The 19,279-nt window shown below is 51.7% G+C and overlaps 4 protein-coding genes across 5 annotated transcripts; 3 read left to right on the forward strand and 1 right to left on the reverse strand.

The window, feature by feature from the left end:
• Positions 1-7,721: 7,721 nt before the first annotated feature.
• On the forward strand, positions 7,722-12,225 carry PV07_06331 (uncharacterized protein; the record flags this gene model as incomplete). The annotated part of the gene is made up of 2 exons (XM_016393294.1): positions 7,722-10,454; positions 10,504-12,225. The coding sequence occupies 2 exons, from the start codon at positions 7,722-7,724 to the stop codon at positions 12,223-12,225; spliced, it is 4,455 nt and encodes a 1,484-aa protein (XP_016250813.1).
• Positions 12,226-12,841: 616 nt separating this feature from the next.
• On the forward strand, positions 12,842-15,164 carry PV07_06332. 2 transcript variants are annotated; one of them, XM_016393295.1, is made up of 3 exons: positions 12,842-12,971; positions 13,025-13,117; positions 13,168-15,164. In XM_016393295.1, exons 1-3 carry the CDS (start codon positions 12,919-12,921, stop codon positions 14,936-14,938), a joined length of 1,917 nt encoding a protein of 638 aa, XP_016250814.1. In that variant the 5' UTR covers positions 12,842-12,918; the 3' UTR covers positions 14,939-15,164. The 2 variants fall into 2 exon arrangements, with proteins under 2 accessions (XP_016250814.1, XP_016250815.1); XM_016393296.1 differs by having other exon boundaries at positions 13,025-15,164.
• Positions 15,165-15,590: 426 nt separating this feature from the next.
• Positions 15,591-17,455, forward strand: PV07_06333 (uncharacterized protein). The gene is made up of 4 exons (XM_016393297.1): positions 15,591-15,652; positions 15,711-15,751; positions 15,832-16,001; positions 16,153-17,455. The coding sequence occupies exons 1-4, from the start codon at positions 15,628-15,630 to the stop codon at positions 17,006-17,008; spliced, it is 1,092 nt and encodes a 363-aa protein (XP_016250816.1). The 5' UTR covers positions 15,591-15,627; the 3' UTR covers positions 17,009-17,455.
• On the reverse strand, positions 17,433-18,998 carry PV07_06334 (uncharacterized protein; the record flags this gene model as incomplete). Its single annotated transcript, XM_016393298.1, has 3 exons — positions 17,433-17,855; positions 17,940-18,634; positions 18,700-18,998. 3 exons carry the CDS (start codon positions 18,996-18,998, stop codon positions 17,719-17,721), a joined length of 1,131 nt encoding a protein of 376 aa, XP_016250817.1. The 3' UTR covers positions 17,433-17,718.
• Between the last annotated feature and the right edge of the window lie 281 nt (positions 18,999-19,279).

A 19,279-nucleotide genomic window follows, 5' to 3' on the forward strand; every position in this document is an offset into this window, starting at 1 on the left:
TGCATCACCACAGTTTGATTGCCTTGGCGGGTTTTCAAGGAACGCTATTGACCAAGCTCATCTCGTTGCTATAATGCAAGGGCATCACCCAGAAAAATATCTACCCTTGAATTCGTCCTGGACCGGTCTCAAAATTGGGTTCTCAGACCCAACAAAGTGGCGGTCATATCCTTCAGCAATGGAGACCGTCGAAAGCTTCTGGCAACAAACCGACAACGCCATGTATGCGGCTGCGGAGAAAATTCGATCCCTCGGCGGCAAAGTCGTTCACTCAGTTCCGGTGCCATCCTGGGATGAGATCACTCAGGCCATGCCTGACATGGAGGAAATGGAAGACTTGAGTGGTACCAAGTACTCCTACAACTACAACCTTGTCAGAAACTAACCATCCACACTAGCATACGCATTCCGCCATTGCTTCAACGATTTTCTAGCAAACTTCGAAGGTGCACCACAGTCCATTGCAGAGCTCGTTGACTTCAACAAGAAACATGCGAGTAAAGAGTTCACATCTCGTGAGTTTCTTCCTTGCACTATATCTTGAATATTCGCTAAAGTCTTTAGGTAATGACAATCAGAAGTTCTTGGAGACTGCAAAAGACGACAATACCACCAAAGAAGTCTTTGACAGAAATCTGAAAGCACTCCGAGACTTCGCTTCCGGCAAAATGAAGAGCCTCCTAAAGGAATACGACCTAGATGTCATCTTGGGCCCCTGTGACTCCCGCACAGGCAGTGTTGGGTCGGCTGCGGGTTTCCCTGTCGGTAACCTTCCGTTGGGGTTTGCGGACTTCAACGGGCGAGGTTTCTCGCTCCACATGCTGGCGCCGGAGAACGAAGAGGCGAAGATGCTCCAGATCATGGCAGCGTGGGAGGCTACGTTTCCTGAGGGTGTCCGTCCACCGCCTCTCCTGGTCGAGAAGTAAGCCAACCGTCTTCTTGTTCATACCTGTGCTCTTTGCTCTACAGGAACGGGCAATAATGAAGGTCTGTTGGACTCAGTGATTTTGGACCCTCTCTATGACATTATTGCCGATGGGTCACCGTGGTTGCTTGAGTGGCCCGGCTCGCGGGCTTTGATACAACGGTGGTGGCATGGAACCGGGCTGACATGACGTTCACTTAGACGCCTTTCCTCTCATGGCAGTCATATCAGCATCCAAGTTTTATTTTTGCTTCTTCTAGCGCTGTTTGCGTACTTATGGAAGCGACCGAGAAAGCCACCTTGGAATGGATCGTCTCCATAGAGCCCTTGGCCTGTGTGCCAATCGTCTAAAACTATGCACACTGCACATGGCAATTTTGCGTGACCAGCTTGACTGTGACTTGAGAGCTTGAGGCCAATGTCTCGGCTTCTGGCGCAGTACTGCATCTACATACGAACCCGACGACTCATTTCGAAGCACATTTTTCTCCCAATCCCACGATCCAATCGATAGTAGCTTGCTTGTATGTCCAGTTCGGAACATGATCAGCCTGGATCCTCGTCACGTCCACCTTCCTCCCGCTCTCCTTCTCAATCAAGTCAATCCCAGCGCGTTGAACGCTTGCGGGGATGCACAAGTCCTGTTCACAGAGCAGATACGAGCAGGGAATGTCTTTGTAATCAGCGTAAGTCAGCGGATTCTCAAAGCTCACAGCAGAGTGCTTTGGGAATTTCTTGACCCAGGCTGTCCCTTCTTCCAACGGCAGGGATGAGAAGCAGATTGCCGCGGTGGATTCGGGTCGGTAGTGCTCCATCCATCCATCCTCCTATCATTTCAGTTAGTCCATGTGGACCTGAACACAACCAGGAGTACTTCATGCATCAGGTTTGAAGGAGCAAAATGGAGAACAAGGGCGCAACTGTTTGCTGGGGACATACGTGGACTTTCATGTCGACTTTGTGCTCATCCGGAGCTTCGGCTAGTATGCTCCTCGCATTTGCACCCAACGCAGGCACCAAGCATGTCAGGTATGCGAGATTGACCAGACCGCCGGGCTCCCCCTGCTTTCGCCTCTCCTCTTTCCCCAGTCCTTTCGTGCACTGAGACACCGGAATTCCCGAATACGAGTGTGCAATGAGAATCACATCTTTCCCTTCATCTGCAAGCGCCTTGACCTCCTTTGCTATAAAGTCGGCATCATCGTACATTGTGGGTGGCTTCCCTGGTCGACCTTCGAGAGTCCTCAGGCCCACACTGGGAATGTGGAGGCCTTTGATGTCGTAGCCTTTTGCGCGCACGGCGTCAAATACTGGGTCGTAGTACTCAGGCAGTACGAAGGAGCCAGGTACTAGAAGAATTGACGGCTTGGACATGTTTGAGATCATGAAATCATCCAGAAATGTGTAAAATTTTTTCTGGTCGTCGGTGATTCTTGAACCCCTTTTGTAGAAGATGTTGTGTCAACCAACAGCTTGCTTCCCCATCGGACTATTTGGAGGTTATGAACTCTTCTTAAGAGCGTCGAAGACCCCAAAACATCTGCGCATAACTCGCCAAGGAACAGGCTGCTGACCAAAAGCCCACAGGTACGCGTGGTACTGCGTGGTCAGAAGGTGGAGAGAATAGGATGTGTATTCAACCGAAACCACGCTTTTGACCTTGCAGGGCTCTGTAGTAGCTTCTGGGCGGGAACGTTTTTCGTCCGTCAGTTTCGGCCGTCGTTTCAAGCGTTATTTCGGTGATCGGACGGTACACGATCCCCATTAGGTGGTGGAGGTGGCCAGGACCAGGTCATCTGTAGTTTCCGTATTTGTCTCTGCGATTTGGCTCGCTCGGATTGAGATGATCAGCCGTGGCAAGGTTCAAAGGCTGGAAGGCACCTTTCACGAGAATCATCTTAGTGGGTTAACAATAACAGCGCTCTTAATTTAACCAGACAGGAGTCGAAAATTCCTCTCGTGATACTGGATTCTTCGCATTTCTCCCAATTAGTCGGTAGGTTACCAAATCAATGAAAAAGAAAACCCCATCTCTCCTCAAAGCTCTTCGTCATGGCCCACGCGTTCGGATCCCAGCTCGCGGCCCCCGGTTTAATTACGAAGCTCTCCTTGGTGAAGATATCAGCAAAGAACTCCTCCTCATTGAAGCCTTGACAGCTGAGGCGAATGGCGTGTCTCTCATTGTCGGGAATGGAAAGCGATCAATCCAGGGAACATGGAGAACCTTCATTTGGAGCTCGGTGGGGTGGAGGCTTAAGGGAACCTGCTCAGTACAAGGAGGCAACAGGATAGGTATCTGAATGCCGCAGCGAAGCCCTAGAGCCATCCCGTTATCGAAGAGTGCGGCAAGAACCGACGACACGCGGTTGGATAAGTGGTCCGGGTCTGTCTCAGCGCCTGGAGGGCTGGGCCCTGACAACGGTGGGGACGATGAAGAGGTAGCCAGCGACGGTGGGCAAGTATGGTTCGATGTTTGGTCCACGATGAACGTTCCTTCTTGGTCGATCGAAGCTGTTGGTCCATGTAGAACAATGCGATCCCCGCGCTGGACATCTGCAGAAGAGGATTCTTGGCCTCCAGCACCACACCCGGAGTTCGCCACACGTTTCCCTATTTTACAAACACGTCAGGCGACTTGCATTTGCAGTTTGGGATCATGCGAGTGCCCTTACTCCTCGCTCGCTGAGCCAGGCGGTCCTCGATCCGCTTCCGTTGGTTCTTGTCCTGCACATTGCACCAGGCCTCTGATTCAATCTGGATGTTAGTGGTCATTATTCCCCCGTAGGGCGTCAATTCACCGGCCTCAAGCATGGCTCTCGTGGTGTGTGTTCATTCGTACTATGCATGGAGAGGAGAAGATGGGAAGTCTAGGTAAGCTTTCGAGACCGATGCAGGCGAGTTTCGTGTCATGGGCCGTACTATTTCCCAGAAGAGGTTAAAAGGCATTTCTGACCCTGCATAAGGTTGTCGACAGTATAGAGTTTCTGACCTTGCAGCTCAGCAGACTCCTCAGCCTCGGAACTTTCCTTTCCTGGATGATGCACCAGTGGAGCCTCTCCTTTCGTCTGGCAATGCCTCACAGCTGGAATCTCTCCAGAATGAATCAGCAGCCTCTTCTGTAGCCTTCCACGAACATAATGACATGCATACGACGACTTCTCCGTACTTTTTAATGCATGCATGGGCACTTGTAGACGACTAAGGACATAAGCGAAAACTGTGTTGAGGGTTGCTCTCTGGCTCTGGATTTCGCTAATTCATTGTTCTCAATGGGTAATTTCAAGGCACTATAGACACGTGGCTCCCTTCTGCTCCGAGTAACCTCTCAGCCTCGGCCGTTGCCAATTAGACGCAAAAGTACTTAGAACCCAATCGTGAACTATTTTTGAGCGGAGTATCCCTCAAGAGCTTTTCTCAGAGCCGCAGTAAGAGACATCTACTACTTTGCAGCATTGTTCTGTGCTCGGCTTACGTTTCATATCTCACAATGGCTTACACAAATGGTGTCACGAATGGTGTTTCGCAACCTGATCACACAGCCATCGTCATCAGAGCGGGTATAAGTGGTGTGCGAATGCTGTATGAGCTTCGCAAGCGTGGCATTGACGGCAAATGCTTTGAAGCTGGCTCAGGGGTCGGCGGGGTATGTGTCTGAACCTTTTCAACGTTCGAGTAAACACTGACTCCAAGCTTTACTCGACGTCAGACGTGGTTTTGGAATCGCTATCCCGGAGCGAGAGCCGACAGTGAAGTCTGGATATACATAATCTCGTTCCTCGAGGATATTGGGATGCAAACAAAGTGGAAAGAACGGTTCCCCACTCAGCGAGACCTGGAGGCGTATTTGAACCAGGTGGTTGACTTCCTCGATCTCCGGAGGAATATCGAATTCAATACTCGGGTCGCCTCAGCTCATTATGATGAAGCACGAAACTTTTGGAAGGTGACTACCGCCCATGGTAAATCCTATACCTGTACTTACCTCGTGACCGCCACCGGTCCGCTGTCAGCACCAATCAAGCCGCCCTTCCCGGGGCTCGATACATTCAAAGGGGAATGATACCACACAGGTCTTTGGCCGGACAGAAAAGTCGACTTCACAAATAAACGGATCGGCATCTTTGGGACCGGTGCTACCGGTGTTCAGATTATTCCGATTGTGGCACACGCTGCTCAGAGACTTACGGTCTTTCAGCGAACGCCCAACTATGTTCTTCCGGGTCGTAATTTTCTTTTCACCGAGGACCAAGAATGTGAGATCAAAAACGACTTTCGAGGAATCGCGGAACGCGCCCGGGCACAACCATTCGGGGCCGATATACCTGTTGTTAATCGCAGCTCTCTTGACATTGAGGACGATGAGACCCTCCGGCAAATTCTTGACTATGGTTGGGAAAGAGGAGGCTTTCGATACGTTTTCGAAACCGTCGACGATATGATGACGAATGCGGATTGCAACAAGAAAGCGAGCGAGTTTCTATGCCAGAAAATACGGGCCATTGTGCAAGATCCAGCTACCGCGGAGACACTGTGCCCTTACTATCCCCTCATGTGTAAGCGGCCACCGTTGGGACATTTTTATTACGAAACATTCAATAGAGCGAATGTTGAGCTCGTGGACCTCAAGAAAGATCCAGTTCAGGAAATCACTCCCACCGGCGCCCGAACTCTCAGTAAAGAGTTTGAGCTGGACAGTATCATTTTTGCAATTGGTGAGTTCGATGGCTTTTAGGCGGTTTCGGTTCCCCCCGCCCCCTTTCCAACTATCCATTTCCTCCTCTTCCTAAAAATTTGTCCTTCCTTTCCGTTTTTGCCATTTTTTCAGACTGAGCTTATAGTGAATGCAGGTTTCGATGCCGTTACCGGTCCGCTTGACGCCATTGACATTCGGGGCACGGATGGGCAGTATCTCAAAGACTATAGGAAAACGAACCTGGAGACTGCCTACGGGATTACCCATGCTGGATTTCCCAACCTCTTCATGATATTGGGACCGCAATCCGCATGGGCCAATCTCCCGACCATAGTCGACCACACTGCAGATTGGATAGGGAGAACGATCCAGCACATGCGCGTCAACGGACTGAATCGGATCGAGACCAAGAAGGAGGTTGCTCGCGCATGGGCTGAAAAGGTCGACCGAGCATTTTCCTCCACGCTGATGGAAGAGGGCGCGAAACAGACAGGGGCGTGGCACGTGGGCGGGAATGTGGAAGACAAGACGGTGCGTTGCTACTACTACTACTTTGGGGGCGTTCCTCAGTATATTGCGCAGTGTGAGGATGAGATATCATCGGGCTATCCGGGTTATACGTTTTCGAACGCTTCGATGTGAGCACATCAGGTTGTCGCCGATGGAAGAGCTCTCTAGACCTGAAATGTTGACGATCCTCCTCCCAATATTGTGACTCTATTACCCAAACTCTCTCAACGAGAATAGCGAGGGTAGCAAGCATCTCAAGGGATAAAATTTCGAAGTTCAAATGGTACCGACGATGACAAGTCTATTGATACTATTGACAGTCTTTACACACTGTGGTTACCGGGGAATATAGAGACGTTGTCAACCTTCAGATCTCCATGGCTAACGCCGCCAGCATGCAGGATTTCAAGCCCAGCAGCAATTTGATCGGCCTGTCCGAGTTTGTCACGGGGCCAGACTTTTGTCCTCCAACAGATGGTGTGACATGTTGCCGTGAGTACAAGTCCAGGTACAGGATGGAGAGGCTTAGACTAGCTTCCGCAGCCAGGCGGGTCCACGAGAGCCCGATGAGGTCGACAATGGTGGGATGTCTGTGCCGGTCGTGCTGGAGAGCGTGCTGGATAGTGACGCGGCCTTCTCCTTCGTAAGCCTCAGCGGTGTCCAGAGCGGTGGCTTTCATCGAATGCTCTAGACGTAGGATTCCTGGTCGGTGAAGTCAATCTTAGGCTCCATGTACACTGGAACAGACTCGTAGAGGAGGTCGGCGGGGAACTCCAAGCCGTATTGTCCTCGGCAGAAGTGTTGCATGCGAGGAAAGAGGAGCTGTTCCTCGTTAGTGTAGTCTGGGACCGGATGGAACTCAATCATCGACACGCATTCAGTGCATGGCCTCTCTTTTTCGTGGTTGCAATTGGGATTCTCCAGACGCCACGTTCTTTGTGACCAAATTGTATCTTTCTGCGCGGACCATGTATAGCATCACACATCATCCAAAGAGGCCTCTCCGAGGGAACGGAACGTAGCCGCATACCTAAATAAACCCTCCACAAGGATTTCCTAGATTTTTGGCGAAAGGCCCCATCCTATCCGCAAAATCAAGGTCGAAGAAGGCCACCTGCAGGGCGCTATCACGTAATAACCTGCAGGGGGCTACTGCGTTAGGAGCTATGGGACGAATTTGGGGGCCGGTTTCTAACGAGCCTGCCATAATGAGTAGAAGCCTTCTGATTGTCAAACTTGCAACCTTGCCACTTACTAAGAGCTCATAGTGTACCCCGCGAGCCCGCATTCATCAAAGCAGACCCATATTGTGCCCCTCTGACCGAGTTTCGACACAGGATGTTGTTGCTACACGAGTTATAGCAGGGATAACTAAAATCTTACCAATGCATCATTTACCGGGAAGCAACCGCTGGGAAGCAACCGACGGGCCGCTTTCTTCACCTCTTATATCCGAACCCTTCATGTCCAGGGAATAGCACAAGAATTGAAGGCTTGTTTTCGATCACGATACGCATCCTGGGTATTCAAGGCCTGTGTTTCTCCCAAGGTTACCTTCGTAAGAGGCCTTCGAGCGGCTCTCATTCTTCGAAAATGACGGAAACTTCTCTAGCAGCACTCTGGGAGAATGCTATCTGCGAATATGAGAAGAGTATTGGCCAGCCTTTGTTCAATTCTGACTTGCAATGTGCTCCCGTAAACTTCCAAGACACCAATGGACGAAGCCTTCAAGCGTTTCTCGAAGCCCTTCACGTAAATCAAGACCAGTTCACGGCTCACCGAAATGAAAAGCGCAGAGTTGTTTCAGCCTTCCGCAAATGTATCCTCCCGCTGCACTTCATCCTGGATATTGCAGATCGAGGCCTTCAAGCAACACCCGCGGCACCGCTCAGTGCGCTTTTCTTTGCAGTCAAACATATCTTGAATACATGTGAAAGGGTTAGTAACGCATACGATGCTGTGGAAGAGTTGTTCCAACGAGTAGCCGCTGTTACGTGCTCCCTCGACGGTTACAAGGACAGCTCTCTGATCGGCACACATCAGACAGTCGTTGTTGAGGTGTTGTCATGTCTTCTGAAAATCGTCGGAGTAGCACAGTCCAGACTGGTCAAACCGTCAAGACTACGCCAATTTGGAAGGTCACTGTTTCAGAACGATGAAAGCATCAATGAAGCCCTTGCAGAGCTGGAGAGACGGGTGCACGATGAGCTGGGCTATGTCGTTCGCCTGAATTTTGGGATGACGCAGCGAATGAGCGAAACGACCCTCAGCATACATAAACAAGTCCTCGAAATCAGGCAGGAGATTCTGAGATCTAGAGCAAATGGAGAATTTTTGGATGCCAGGACAGATCTTGTCGAAAAACTCAAGAATGAGTCGTGGGAAGAATTGCGAAATCATCATCGAAAAAGTGCCGATGCCATTGCCGCCACCACGGGGATGTGGATCCAGAATGATTCGATGTTTGCAACGTGGGAGAACGGCAATGGTTCACTGCTTTGGATTTTTGGTCGCCCGGGAGTTGGCAAAACGGTTCTTGCTGCTGCCACGGTCGAAACTCTCAAGAACAAATATTCAAGGCACGCTGATAATGGTTCAGTGAGGCCTACAGGCTACATGTATTTCAAGGAGGGCCAACCCAAACTCCAGAATCTGAGCGATATGTTGCTGGCTGTTGCACTGCAAATTGCGAAGCAAGATCAGCGGTTTTATGACCATCTGGTGGAGACCGTCAGAACTTATCCTGACATTCTTGGGAAGGCAGCGTCAGCGGAGTCTTTATGGGATCGCCTGTTCCTATCCTATGACCCTCTCTTGGAAGATCATGAAGAGGCTGGTGGACTGATCTACATAATCATTGATGGGCTTGACGAGGCCAACGACGAAGCAAAGCATTCCTTGTTGACTTGCTTGAGAAGGCTTCTTGCCTCCCAGCCCAATCATGAAAGAATATCCATCCAGGTGGCCGTCTTTGCACGGCCAGAAATTCGAAATCTCCTTGACAATACTGATGCCGCCTTCCAAGGAAAGGAAAAGATCATCGACATCACCGAAGACCAGACGAAGCAGGATATTCGTGTCTACGTACGGCACCACACAAAGGCCATCGCCGCTGTCAGAATGATCCGGAAGATGGAACCGGAGCAATCTCAAGCCTTCGAGGCCTTCATCGAAAACAGCATAGTGACACGTTCGCAGGGAATGTTCTTATGGGCCAAATTAGTCATTGACCAGATTCGAGACAGCCCTTCTGCGGAAGCGGTTGAAGAAGCCCTCAATGATGCCCCTTCCGGGTTGATGGACATGATTCATTTGGTATTTCTCAGGTTGAACCACGAAAGCGACTTCAGGACCCAGTACCTGATGCACTTACTCGCCTGGGTCCTTTGTTGTCGCCGTCCGCTGACAATTGCCGAGCTTCATGTCTGCCTTCATGAAACACTTGGCCAGCATTTCATAACTATCTCTGATGACCTGACAAAAAGGTACTCCAGTCTTTTCGACGTCATACGGCAGTCAAATGGTGACGATGCTTCGAAAACGATAAAGTCAACGTCTTCCTCCAACAGAGAAGAATCCGAAGACGATTTAGACTCTGTCGAAAGTGACGATGGCGAACTAGCGACCGGCTACACGCCATCAAGGCCTTCATTTAAGCAGTTTAGTTTCAAAAGAATCAGCGTCCATGCAAATAATGGAATATTTGACGAATGGCACCGCAGCACGGTCACCTTTGCTCATGCAAGAATTCGCGACTATCTTGTCCAAGAAGGCAACCCCTTGACCAAGAAATGGAATGATTGTCGAGTGGTTCCGGGACAGATTGATCATTTCAAGATGCAAATGGTGCAGGCTCTGCTTGACCTCGCCATGAAGCCCACTGCCCAAAAATACGGCGTACATCTTCTCAGACAGTATGCGGCAGATAATTGCGTGTCTCATCTGGTGGAGATTGACCTTGGTGCAATGCCAGAAGACCTTTGTGGTCAAGTTGGTGCCAAACTAGCCTCGCTATGTTTTGACGGCAAGATGTTCTACGATATACAGAATGGTCTATGGCAAACTACGATTGATTCTTGGCTATTGGACCGAAAGAAACCCGATATCGTCCGTGCATTGATCGCAAAGGGAATCCACTGCCTCAGCACCGAAAATCCTGAGATTCGCCCGTGGGCAATGCAGGCGGTCGACTCCGCCAGAGTTCTCCTACAGCCTTTGATCAAAGAATGTGCCCGTATCTGGCTGGCGAAAAGGTCGTGGGATGACTTGGATTGGTTCAACAAGTGCGACGGAGAAACATGGGTATTGCTTGCGTATGAATTTTTGGTAAGCAAAGTGGTCTGTCGCCACACCGGCCGTTGCTGACGTTTAGTAGACTCCAAAAGGAGACAATATTGGCCCTGTCAGCATACTTAAAGGAACACGACGAGTCGGACGCATTACCCTGGATCTGATTGAGCAAATCGCCAGAAGTCAGAACTTAGAAGAAGACGAATATTGGTGTACCGGTGTTGCCTGGACGATGATGGATGGAGGAGATCCTAGGCACACCCGAAGAGCCATCGAATATTTCCAAAAGGCAATCACTCTAGCAGAAGCTCGTACGCGAGAGCTATATGGCGTCGAAAAGCCCACAGCTTGGGTCGCGTACGAAGGCCTCAGTCGGTGCTACGGCGATAATCTTGGACAACCTTTGCCAGCTCTAGAAGCAATTCAGAAAGCTATCGAAGCCTTACCACCGATCCTTCTTAACTTCGGTGTTGATTTTTATTTCAGAGCACGGGCAGCTTATTGGCAACTCCAAACCGGCGGAAATCACGAGGATGCCACTCGTGTCGGCAGGGAGGCGTACGAACGATGCCAGATGTATACTTTCGGCACAAATTCCCCCTCGGACTATATCATCATGGATAGCTGCAAGCTTTACATTGAGATTCTGAGTCGGACCCAAGATTATGGCTCAATATCAGCAGTCTTGCGCCACCTTGCAACATGTGAGACACTCTTGCCCGGGTGTTCACTGCTTCACTGTCTTTTGAGACACAAGTTTACCGAACGAGAGTTCAAGCGGCTGACCGGTATCATCGCTATGGTTTTGTATAAAAGGCCAGACCCCGATCTGCAGAACCTGTTACAAGACAATTTCAAGCGTGTCGCATACATTGATCTTTCAGGCAGGCCCAAGTGGAATGATCTGCGACTGGCGGTACGCTCTGCAAACTTCTTGCTACGACATTTCAAAGACGTCGCTGGCGCGACCAAGATCTTCACAAGCATCCTGTCTGTGATTGACTCGAACGATGAGTCTTACCGTCAACGTTTGAAGCCGATTCGAAACCAAGCGGCCGCATTCGTTAGCTTTCGTCGTTTCACCGAGGCGGTGGAAGCTAGGCTGTCAAAACAATCACGTTATTCCCAGCCCGCGGAGAAACTGAGGAGTCTTGCCTTGGAAGACAAACGGCGCTATCGCGCCTCTTATTCGGCCCTTCTGTATGGTGTCTGGCTTCGAGATCATCGATCAAAGTCTCCGAAGGTGTGGAGGCCGATTTTCGAACCATCTATCGCTGAGGCAATCTATAAACTACACGACGACGATCCCTGGAACGACGATGATGCCTACAATCAACTTGGAGAGGCGTTAATGATGGGCAACGATCTCGAAAACGCTGCAACTGCCTTCGGAATTACCATGATGCTAACAGATGAACTAGCCACACAGCCTGAAGTACCTGATGAAGGAACCGACTCTGATCATAAGCTGGGAGAGAGCACCGGTGGGGCGGTATACAAGTACGCCAGCTCCAGGAAAATTCGCCACTGCGACGGGATTTGCGATCCGACCAAGGACGACTTTGCAGAACTCTGGTGCTGTTGCCTATGTGAGAAGACGTGGCTTTGCGGAGATTGCCTTGTTCTGCTCAGGAAACAGGACCCAGAGGCAGACTCGTACGTGATATGCTCGTCAGATCATAGCCACCTCCGAGTCTACCCTGTGTCTGATCGCGCCAGAGATATCGTCAGCGGCCTTCGACGGAACAACTTCGACAAGCATCGCCAGTGGTTACGAGAAGTGCAGGCGGCCTGGAGCACGGAGTAGGGAACTGCGCATCGTGTCTCCGGCAATCGCTCTGATCGGGTTATGTCTGCGATACCAGCGGGAACGCATGCGACGACGCTCGTGAACCACAGCCTGGTCAAGTTTGTAGCTGTTCTCATCGTCCTCGGTGCCTGACAGAATGCCAGGCGCCTCGTCTAGCATCGCACCCAGGGCTGATTTTCTCTATCGTGGGATTGTCTATCATCCCAATCGAGTAGGCCCTGTTCGTTCACGAGGGGTTTCGGGTTTCGTGGAATGTCTATGAGACTGTGCCTCAAGCATTCAGACCCCCGGAATTATGAATTGTTTGTGTTGTAAACGAAGTGCAAGGGGAGGGGCTAGTCATGGTGGGAGCAAGGGACCAGTACGGAGTACTCGGCGCTTGATAGATCCCGAGCATACTCGATAGTTACAGGCGAGCAGGGGTAGGGAGAAAGAGTTGTCAGACAACTTTCCATCACGGTAATGAACGCCAAGACGCTAATGGCTTAGCGGCACTAACGGGGTTGTTGACGCGTGTCGGCGCGCCGAGAACATTTGTCCCCACTATTTGGTACCGACCGCGATCAGGCACTCAGGTCCTCCATCGTCATGCTCGATTGTCTTCGCGAATAATCACAGTTCGCGGGGTTGGCCTCGCATATACATTGTCGTGACAGACCCTCGAGGCCTCAATGGTCCCCAACCATCATCATGGCTTCTCACAGTCGGCAAGATCGCGCGCTGATGCGGCAGCGTGGTGCTGGGTATGTTGACTCTGCGTAAACAGAGTGAATGAAGCTGACGCTGACAATCTTAGATCGCGCGCCGTCGCAACCGCTGATTTTGGCATCAATTTTGGTATGGGGGACAGTAGGCTGGAGCGTCAACAAATGCGACAGAGGGGCGCTGGGTACGCGATCTCTCCCACTGAATTCAACATCTCTGACGTCCCTTGCTTAGGTCTCGCAAGATTGACAATGTGGACTTTGGCATTTCCTTTCCGACCCCAGCGCAGCGCTCCCGCAGCAAGACACCACAGTCTCGAAGGTCTAATTCGCGCCAGCCGTCAAATACACCAGCCAGGCGAAGCCGAGAACCGACGTCCGCACGATCGGCCGGACGAAATTCCAGCGCACTGAAGTCGGCTCAACCTCCAGCGCCTGCATCTGAAGTAGAGTCGCTACAACCGAACGACGGGCACACACCAGCAAGTACTCGATCTAGCAAAAGAAGGAAAATATCTCCAAGTATTGTTACGCCAACTCCACAACCACCAGCAGATACAACTAGAGCAATCCCCACAAGCCGAGCTTCGCTGAGGAGAAATTCGACCCGGATGTTCGCAATTGCCGAAGACGATGATGCCGGAGCGCATCCCTCCCTCAGTCATGCCGGAGAACCCTCTCACACATCTCCCTTGTTCATCCCGCAGGGGGAGCAGGAGAAGGAGAATGAGACGCCCAACACCATAGGATCAAAGACAAACCCCGTGGAGTCGGATTTACAGACTACAAAGAGCGGACGAATTCTGCTTGCACCACTTGTCTTGGATGAAGATGTCTCTGAATCTGCTTTAGAAGCCCCCGAAATAGAGGGTGAAGGGACGCTTCAACGGATGATAATGAACGATACATTACCAGATTCAGATGTGCCCAGTTCTTCTAAACAGCGAAAGCGGAGAAAACGAAGATCCCTCACCTTCGAGCGCAGAAAACGTCATTCGTCGAATCAGAGTCAGCCTTTGAACGCCTCAAAGGAGGACTCGCCAGCTGCCGTTCCTTCTCGAGTCCCGTCCGAGGAACTCCCATCACCCGCGGCTAAGCCTTTAGCAAACCGAATCGCCAAGTACAGCAAACTTGCGAAAACAAGGAATATGAGAGCAATTACTCCTGTCTCCGACCGAGAGCAAACCCCTAATCAAGGAGAGGAGGAAGATGACTCGTACGTTGAACAGAGCTCTCCTGAAGTGCAGACGCCGGCTGCAAATAGGAAGGGCAAGAGAAAGACTCGCCAACAAACTTTCCGAGATGGGTCGGCCGAAGTTTCGAAGAGCAACAAGGGCAGACCTACCTTCCCTATTCTCACTCACCGACTGGCAAGTGTCTCGACATTGCCGACCATCCACGAAGATAGTGAAGCCCAAATGGCGGATGTACTCCCTGATATTACAACCGACCGAGCTCAGCCCAACGTGGTGGACGTGCTAGCCCAGATCTGTCGCGAAACCATCACAAACGCGATTGACCGCATCGCCGACACTCTACAGTCCAAGAAACGAACATCAGTCAATAACAAACGGAACGCCCTCGAAGCATTCGGCCAAGACCTCGATGAGGAGTTATTCGCGATGTCTGAGGCTGTGGAGAACCGCATCAACCTGGAAGCCCGTGTTCGGAAGACTAAGCGGGAGAAAGCAGCTCTGCAAACGGAATATATCGAGTTAAGGAAGGAACGTGAACAGGTTGCACTGAAGTGTGACGCGCTCAGACGCCGTCATTGGCAGTGCGAAGAGTCTACGAGAGAGAAATGGGCGCTCAGTGAGGCGGCTCGGCGCGTGGAGCAGGAGATGGACCGAAATTCAGGCGCCGATGACGAAAGTATCGAGTTCCTTATACGGAGCGTGACGCCGGCGGTCAGCAGTGCATCGGGACACGGTATCTTGGACAAAGTCAGGTCATTCAATGCTCAGTTGGAAAACATGGCATTGATTTTGGAAGGAGGCAATGCTTGATGTTTGTTGTTCTATGGATGATTCACGAGGTTCAAAATCTGAGACGATTGATGGCTCTTCAGGGTTATGCTTCTGGCAGATATGTGGTTTGATACCCGGCTAGTAACTGGAGCTCATGCTCGTGAGGGCAATGAGTTGGATATACAAAGCCCTTATGAGATGTTGAAAGGATGGCAACAGAGTCCTCCACGAAACTAAAGAATAAATCTACACTGCCTCCTTGGTCCTCATCCACTAATATTGGGGCGGCGGAGGAAGTGATGCGAGAAGGACGTTGCGACTATCGGCTTGCGGAGGCACCCTCTGAGGGAGTCATCTACATGTACTTTGATATGTCAGAGAGAGCCTTTACGTGGACCGGCATGTACTGTCAGTTCGGGAGCTATGTAGACGCCCTCCAGCGGAAGGTGCAAAGAAAACGAGTCCATTCTCTAGAACATGGTAAAGTGATAGGGTGCGCGTCTCGTGGCTTTCACAGCCGATGCTAGGTCACCCACGCAGTGGATGTTCCTTGCGCGGTCAAAAGGCTTCGAGCAGAATGTTGTCTCATGGCAAGGCTGAGGTTGATCCGATAGCGGAGACGGGGGGGTTCAGCCTTGCGCCCAAGCTTCTCCAACTGGGGGATTATTTTCTTCTCCGCCTCGCGCAGCAACATAGTCCTCTTCTTTCATTGAAGTTGTGTTGTAGATATGGCAGGCCGAACGTTGCGGATAGGTAGGACCTCCTACCAGAACTGCTGGATCTTCACACTGACATGCGCACCAACAAACAGGTCTCATCCCCGGCGACGGGATCGGTCGCGAAGTCATTCCGGTACGAGTCGCGCTGTCTCCCACCTCGCCCATTGCCCGCTCCATCCAAGCTATGTGCGTGTCTAATACACTGTGCTCCAGGCCGGCAAGCGCATTCTTGAGTCGCTCCCCTCGTCGCTAGGTTTGAAATTCTCCTTTGTCGACCTCGATGCGGGCTTCGATTGCTTCAAGCGCACGGGAACTGCGCTGCCAGATAAAACGGTGGAGATGCTGCAGAAAGAATGCGACGGCGCCTTGTTTGGGGCTGTGAGGTGAGCCATATATCAGCATTGCGTGTGATTGTGTCCTGCACTCCATCTGTTGCGCTGGGAAGGGGGAATTACCGCACCCCCTTTGCGCGCACGTTCCTGACTTCAAACCCATTCGACTAACCATTTTCCCTCTCCTCCTCCGCCTAAACAGCTCCCCCACAACCAAAGTCCAAGGGTACACGTCCCCGATCGTGGCTCTGCGCAAAAAGCTCTCCCTCTACGCCAATGTCCGCCCTTGTAAAACCACTCTCTCCCCGGCCTTCCAGTCGCCCGTCCCGCACCCCATCGACATGGTCATCGTGCGCGAAAACACCGAGGACCTCTACGTGAAGGAGGAGAAGACCTACAGCGACGGCGAGGGAGGCGAGATTGCCGAGGCGATCAAGAGGATATCGAGCAAGGCCAGCTGGCGGATCGCGAACATTGCAGGCGAGATCGCCTTGCGACGGCAGCGCATGCGGGAACAACAGGGATCGTCGGAGAAGAAACAGGGCATGGTCACCATCACGCACAAATCCAACGTGCTCTCTCAAACGGACGGCCTCTTCCGCTCCACCGCCCGGGAGTGTCTGGCCCAGCCCCAGTTCTCCTCGTTGAAAATCGAGGAGCAGATCGTCGACAGCATGGTGTACAAGCTGTTCCTCCAGCCGCAGTACTACGACGTCATCGTCGCGCCGAACTTGTACGGGGACCTACTCAGTGACGGAGCCGCCGCGCTGGTCGGCTCGCTGGGCCTCGTGCCCAGCGCCAACGTGGGCGAGGGCATCATCATCGGCGAACCCTGTCACGGATCCGCCCCGGACATAGAGGGCAAGGGCATCGCCAACCCGATCGCGACCATCAGGAGTGTGGGCGTCATGCTGGAGTTCTTGGATCTGCCCGAGGCCGCGCAGGCGGTGTACAATGCAGTGGACGCATCCTTGGGAGAGGGCAAATTCGTCTCCCCGGATCTGGGCGGGACGGCGACGACGAAGGAGGTGGTGGACGATATCATCAAGAGGCTCTAGATTCGTGGAATGAAGAGGCGCTATAGAAGTCAGCCTGGAAAGAGCGGCTCGAAATTGAAGGCTGCGAGAGACCCGTGACCGGGGGCTTGTGCCCTTTTTTCCCTTTTGCTTGGAGGGACTTTCGCATTGGTGCCCTTTTTGGAGGCCGGGTCAAAGAACAGGGTCAAAATCAAAAAGTTGAAGTACACATAGACACCACTTCGTAGGAGAGTTTTCCTCGTATCGCTGGCAGATGGCTGTCTCCAACCTTTATGCGAGGTCGGGCGTCAAAGGTGTTGAAGGCTGCCTTAGACAGCCTCTCCGGCTCGAGCTATTTGCGTCAAACTGGTAGTCTCTACATAGGGAGCCTCCTGCGTCGTCTCTATTAGTGTTGCCGCCCACTTTGGAAACGAAGGGGCTTGGAGAGCTACCGGACCGCATACCAGCAGCGATAAAAGAAGACCCAGCCATCATACGGAATCGGTTCTGCGCGCGGCTTATCATAAACAGGTATGACATTAATAGCTATACATTCCCGCCGGGTTATGATCCTCGGCCAACCCATCCCCAGAGCTTCAAATATAGAACCGCACATTGTCGAGATCACCCATTCGATCTGACATGCGCTGCCGTCTCAGTCACAAAGGTAAACATCCTTCGCAGGACCACGTAAGTCGAAGCCGAGTGCTCTATCCGTATGCGTCAACGTTCAAATCCAATAATTCGATCTCTCATTGTTTCTTCGTCGCGAGCTGTCCTTGCTCCTTGTCGAACGCCGCGTACGTGACTTGCAGACTGGCGACGCCGGAAATGGCAACGTACAAAATCGATAGGAGAAGGAAACCGACGAGGAAGCCCATGAAGATCCCTGCACGACAACGTCAGTGTCCGGTGAAGCCAAACTCCAGCAGCGAAGCAACGTGGATAGAAAGGAGAAAAGGAGAATACACACCAGGAGTGAAAAACTGGTACTTATCGAACAACGGCCCGTCGATCATGGTCTGATTATTCCCAGTTATGCTGGCCGCCCCCTGCACACCGAGATCTCGCTTCAGATCGAGATGCATGCTCTCTTGTATTTGGGAGTCCATATCATATCCCGCAGCTTCTTCATCATCCGCTCCTTGCGCGACGAACATCCCGTCTTGTAAGCGGCCTGTGGTGTACAAAACAGTGTAGTTCTGCGTTGGGAGCAGGTCTATCACAGAGGCCAGGAATGCGTCGTTCGAAGAGAGGTCTTGCACTCTGTTTGAGCCAGCAGATGGCGCCGGGAGGACAAGTTCGAGCAGACGCGGCGACGGGGTTAACTCCTTCGTCGGAATACCTCCTCCTTCCCTCGAGGCATCGATTGACACCACCGAGACGCCGCATCTCGTTTTCAAGACTTCAACCCACGTAGAGCTGTCTAGGCGACCGAAAACATCCGGAACAGTCAAGCTGCTCCGAACCGCCGATCCTTTGGACTGAGAAGGCGATAATGCTCTTGCAAGGAAAGGTGTAGTTCTCTTGGAATTGGAGTAGTCTTTGGTGGACACTCCTGGTTGCGAGACCAGTATGTAGTAGTCTGAAGGGCACGAGGAGAGAGCCAATGCCACGTCGGAGGTCAGCAGGGGTGCCGATTGAACGTGGGAGGTCGTTGCTAAAAGTCTAGATGTACAGGGGACAATGGTCAGTCGAGATATGCCTGAACTTGACGCAGGGTACAAACGTACTCGGAGGTTGAGAACATGAAGAAGGGCGTTGTATCAAGGTAGCCATGGGCGCATTCAGCGGCCAGCGCTAAAGCGCACAGCCGAAAGAGACGCATGGCGCTGGAGTTGGCTGAGGATTGTCGTCGTTCAACACTCAACGGAGGCAGGTCTTGAAGCTTTGATATGATGCATGGGAGCGCAACCTGCATCTGCAGTTCTCCCGCTTCATCGTATACCCAGGGCACAGCTAGACAGCCAATCGGAGAAGCATATATCTTGGCAAATTTGGGGTGTTTACACTGCTCGATAAGGCTGGACATTGAGATAAATTTTCCTTGCGAGCTCGGTCTGCATCCTCTGCTTTCATTCTACGGCTTCATCGCTCTTTTCTAGAACCTATGGGCCTCCGTCACGACCGCATAAATGACAGTGACGTGAATATCTCGATTCCAATCATTCATTCCGTGGCCCCAGTGAATCCCGAGTGGTTGATACCCTTTCAAGACTTTATCATTTCTGCCTCTAGGAGATTCCGTTTCCTTCAACTCGTGTCAAGGTACGTATAAGCTCTGGCTTCAGTGTTTCCTCTCTATTCGAAAAG

Source organism: Cladophialophora immunda (genome assembly GCF_000835495.1).
Source record: "Cladophialophora immunda strain CBS 83496 unplaced genomic scaffold supercont1.3, whole genome shotgun sequence".
In the NCBI taxonomy this organism is placed as follows: domain Eukaryota; kingdom Fungi; phylum Ascomycota; class Eurotiomycetes; order Chaetothyriales; family Herpotrichiellaceae; genus Cladophialophora; species Cladophialophora immunda.

Coding starts and splice junctions, on each gene's coding strand:
- PV07_06332 (XM_016393295.1), top strand. CDS start 12,919: ATGGCTTCTCACAGTCGGCAAGATCGCGCGCTGATGCGGCAGCGTGGT. Junction 12,972..13,024: donor ATGCGGCAGCGTGGTGCTGG/GTATGTTGACTC, acceptor TGACAATCTTAG/ATCGCGCGCCGTCGCAACCG. Junction 13,118..13,167: donor ATGCGACAGAGGGGCGCTGG/GTACGCGATCTC, acceptor TCCCTTGCTTAG/GTCTCGCAAGATTGACAATG.
- PV07_06333 (XM_016393297.1), top strand. CDS start 15,628: ATGGCAGGCCGAACGTTGCGGATAG. Junction 15,653..15,710: donor AGGCCGAACGTTGCGGATAG/GTAGGACCTCCT, acceptor ACCAACAAACAG/GTCTCATCCCCGGCGACGGG. Junction 16,002..16,152: donor GCCTTGTTTGGGGCTGTGAG/GTGAGCCATATA, acceptor CCGCCTAAACAG/CTCCCCCACAACCAAAGTCC.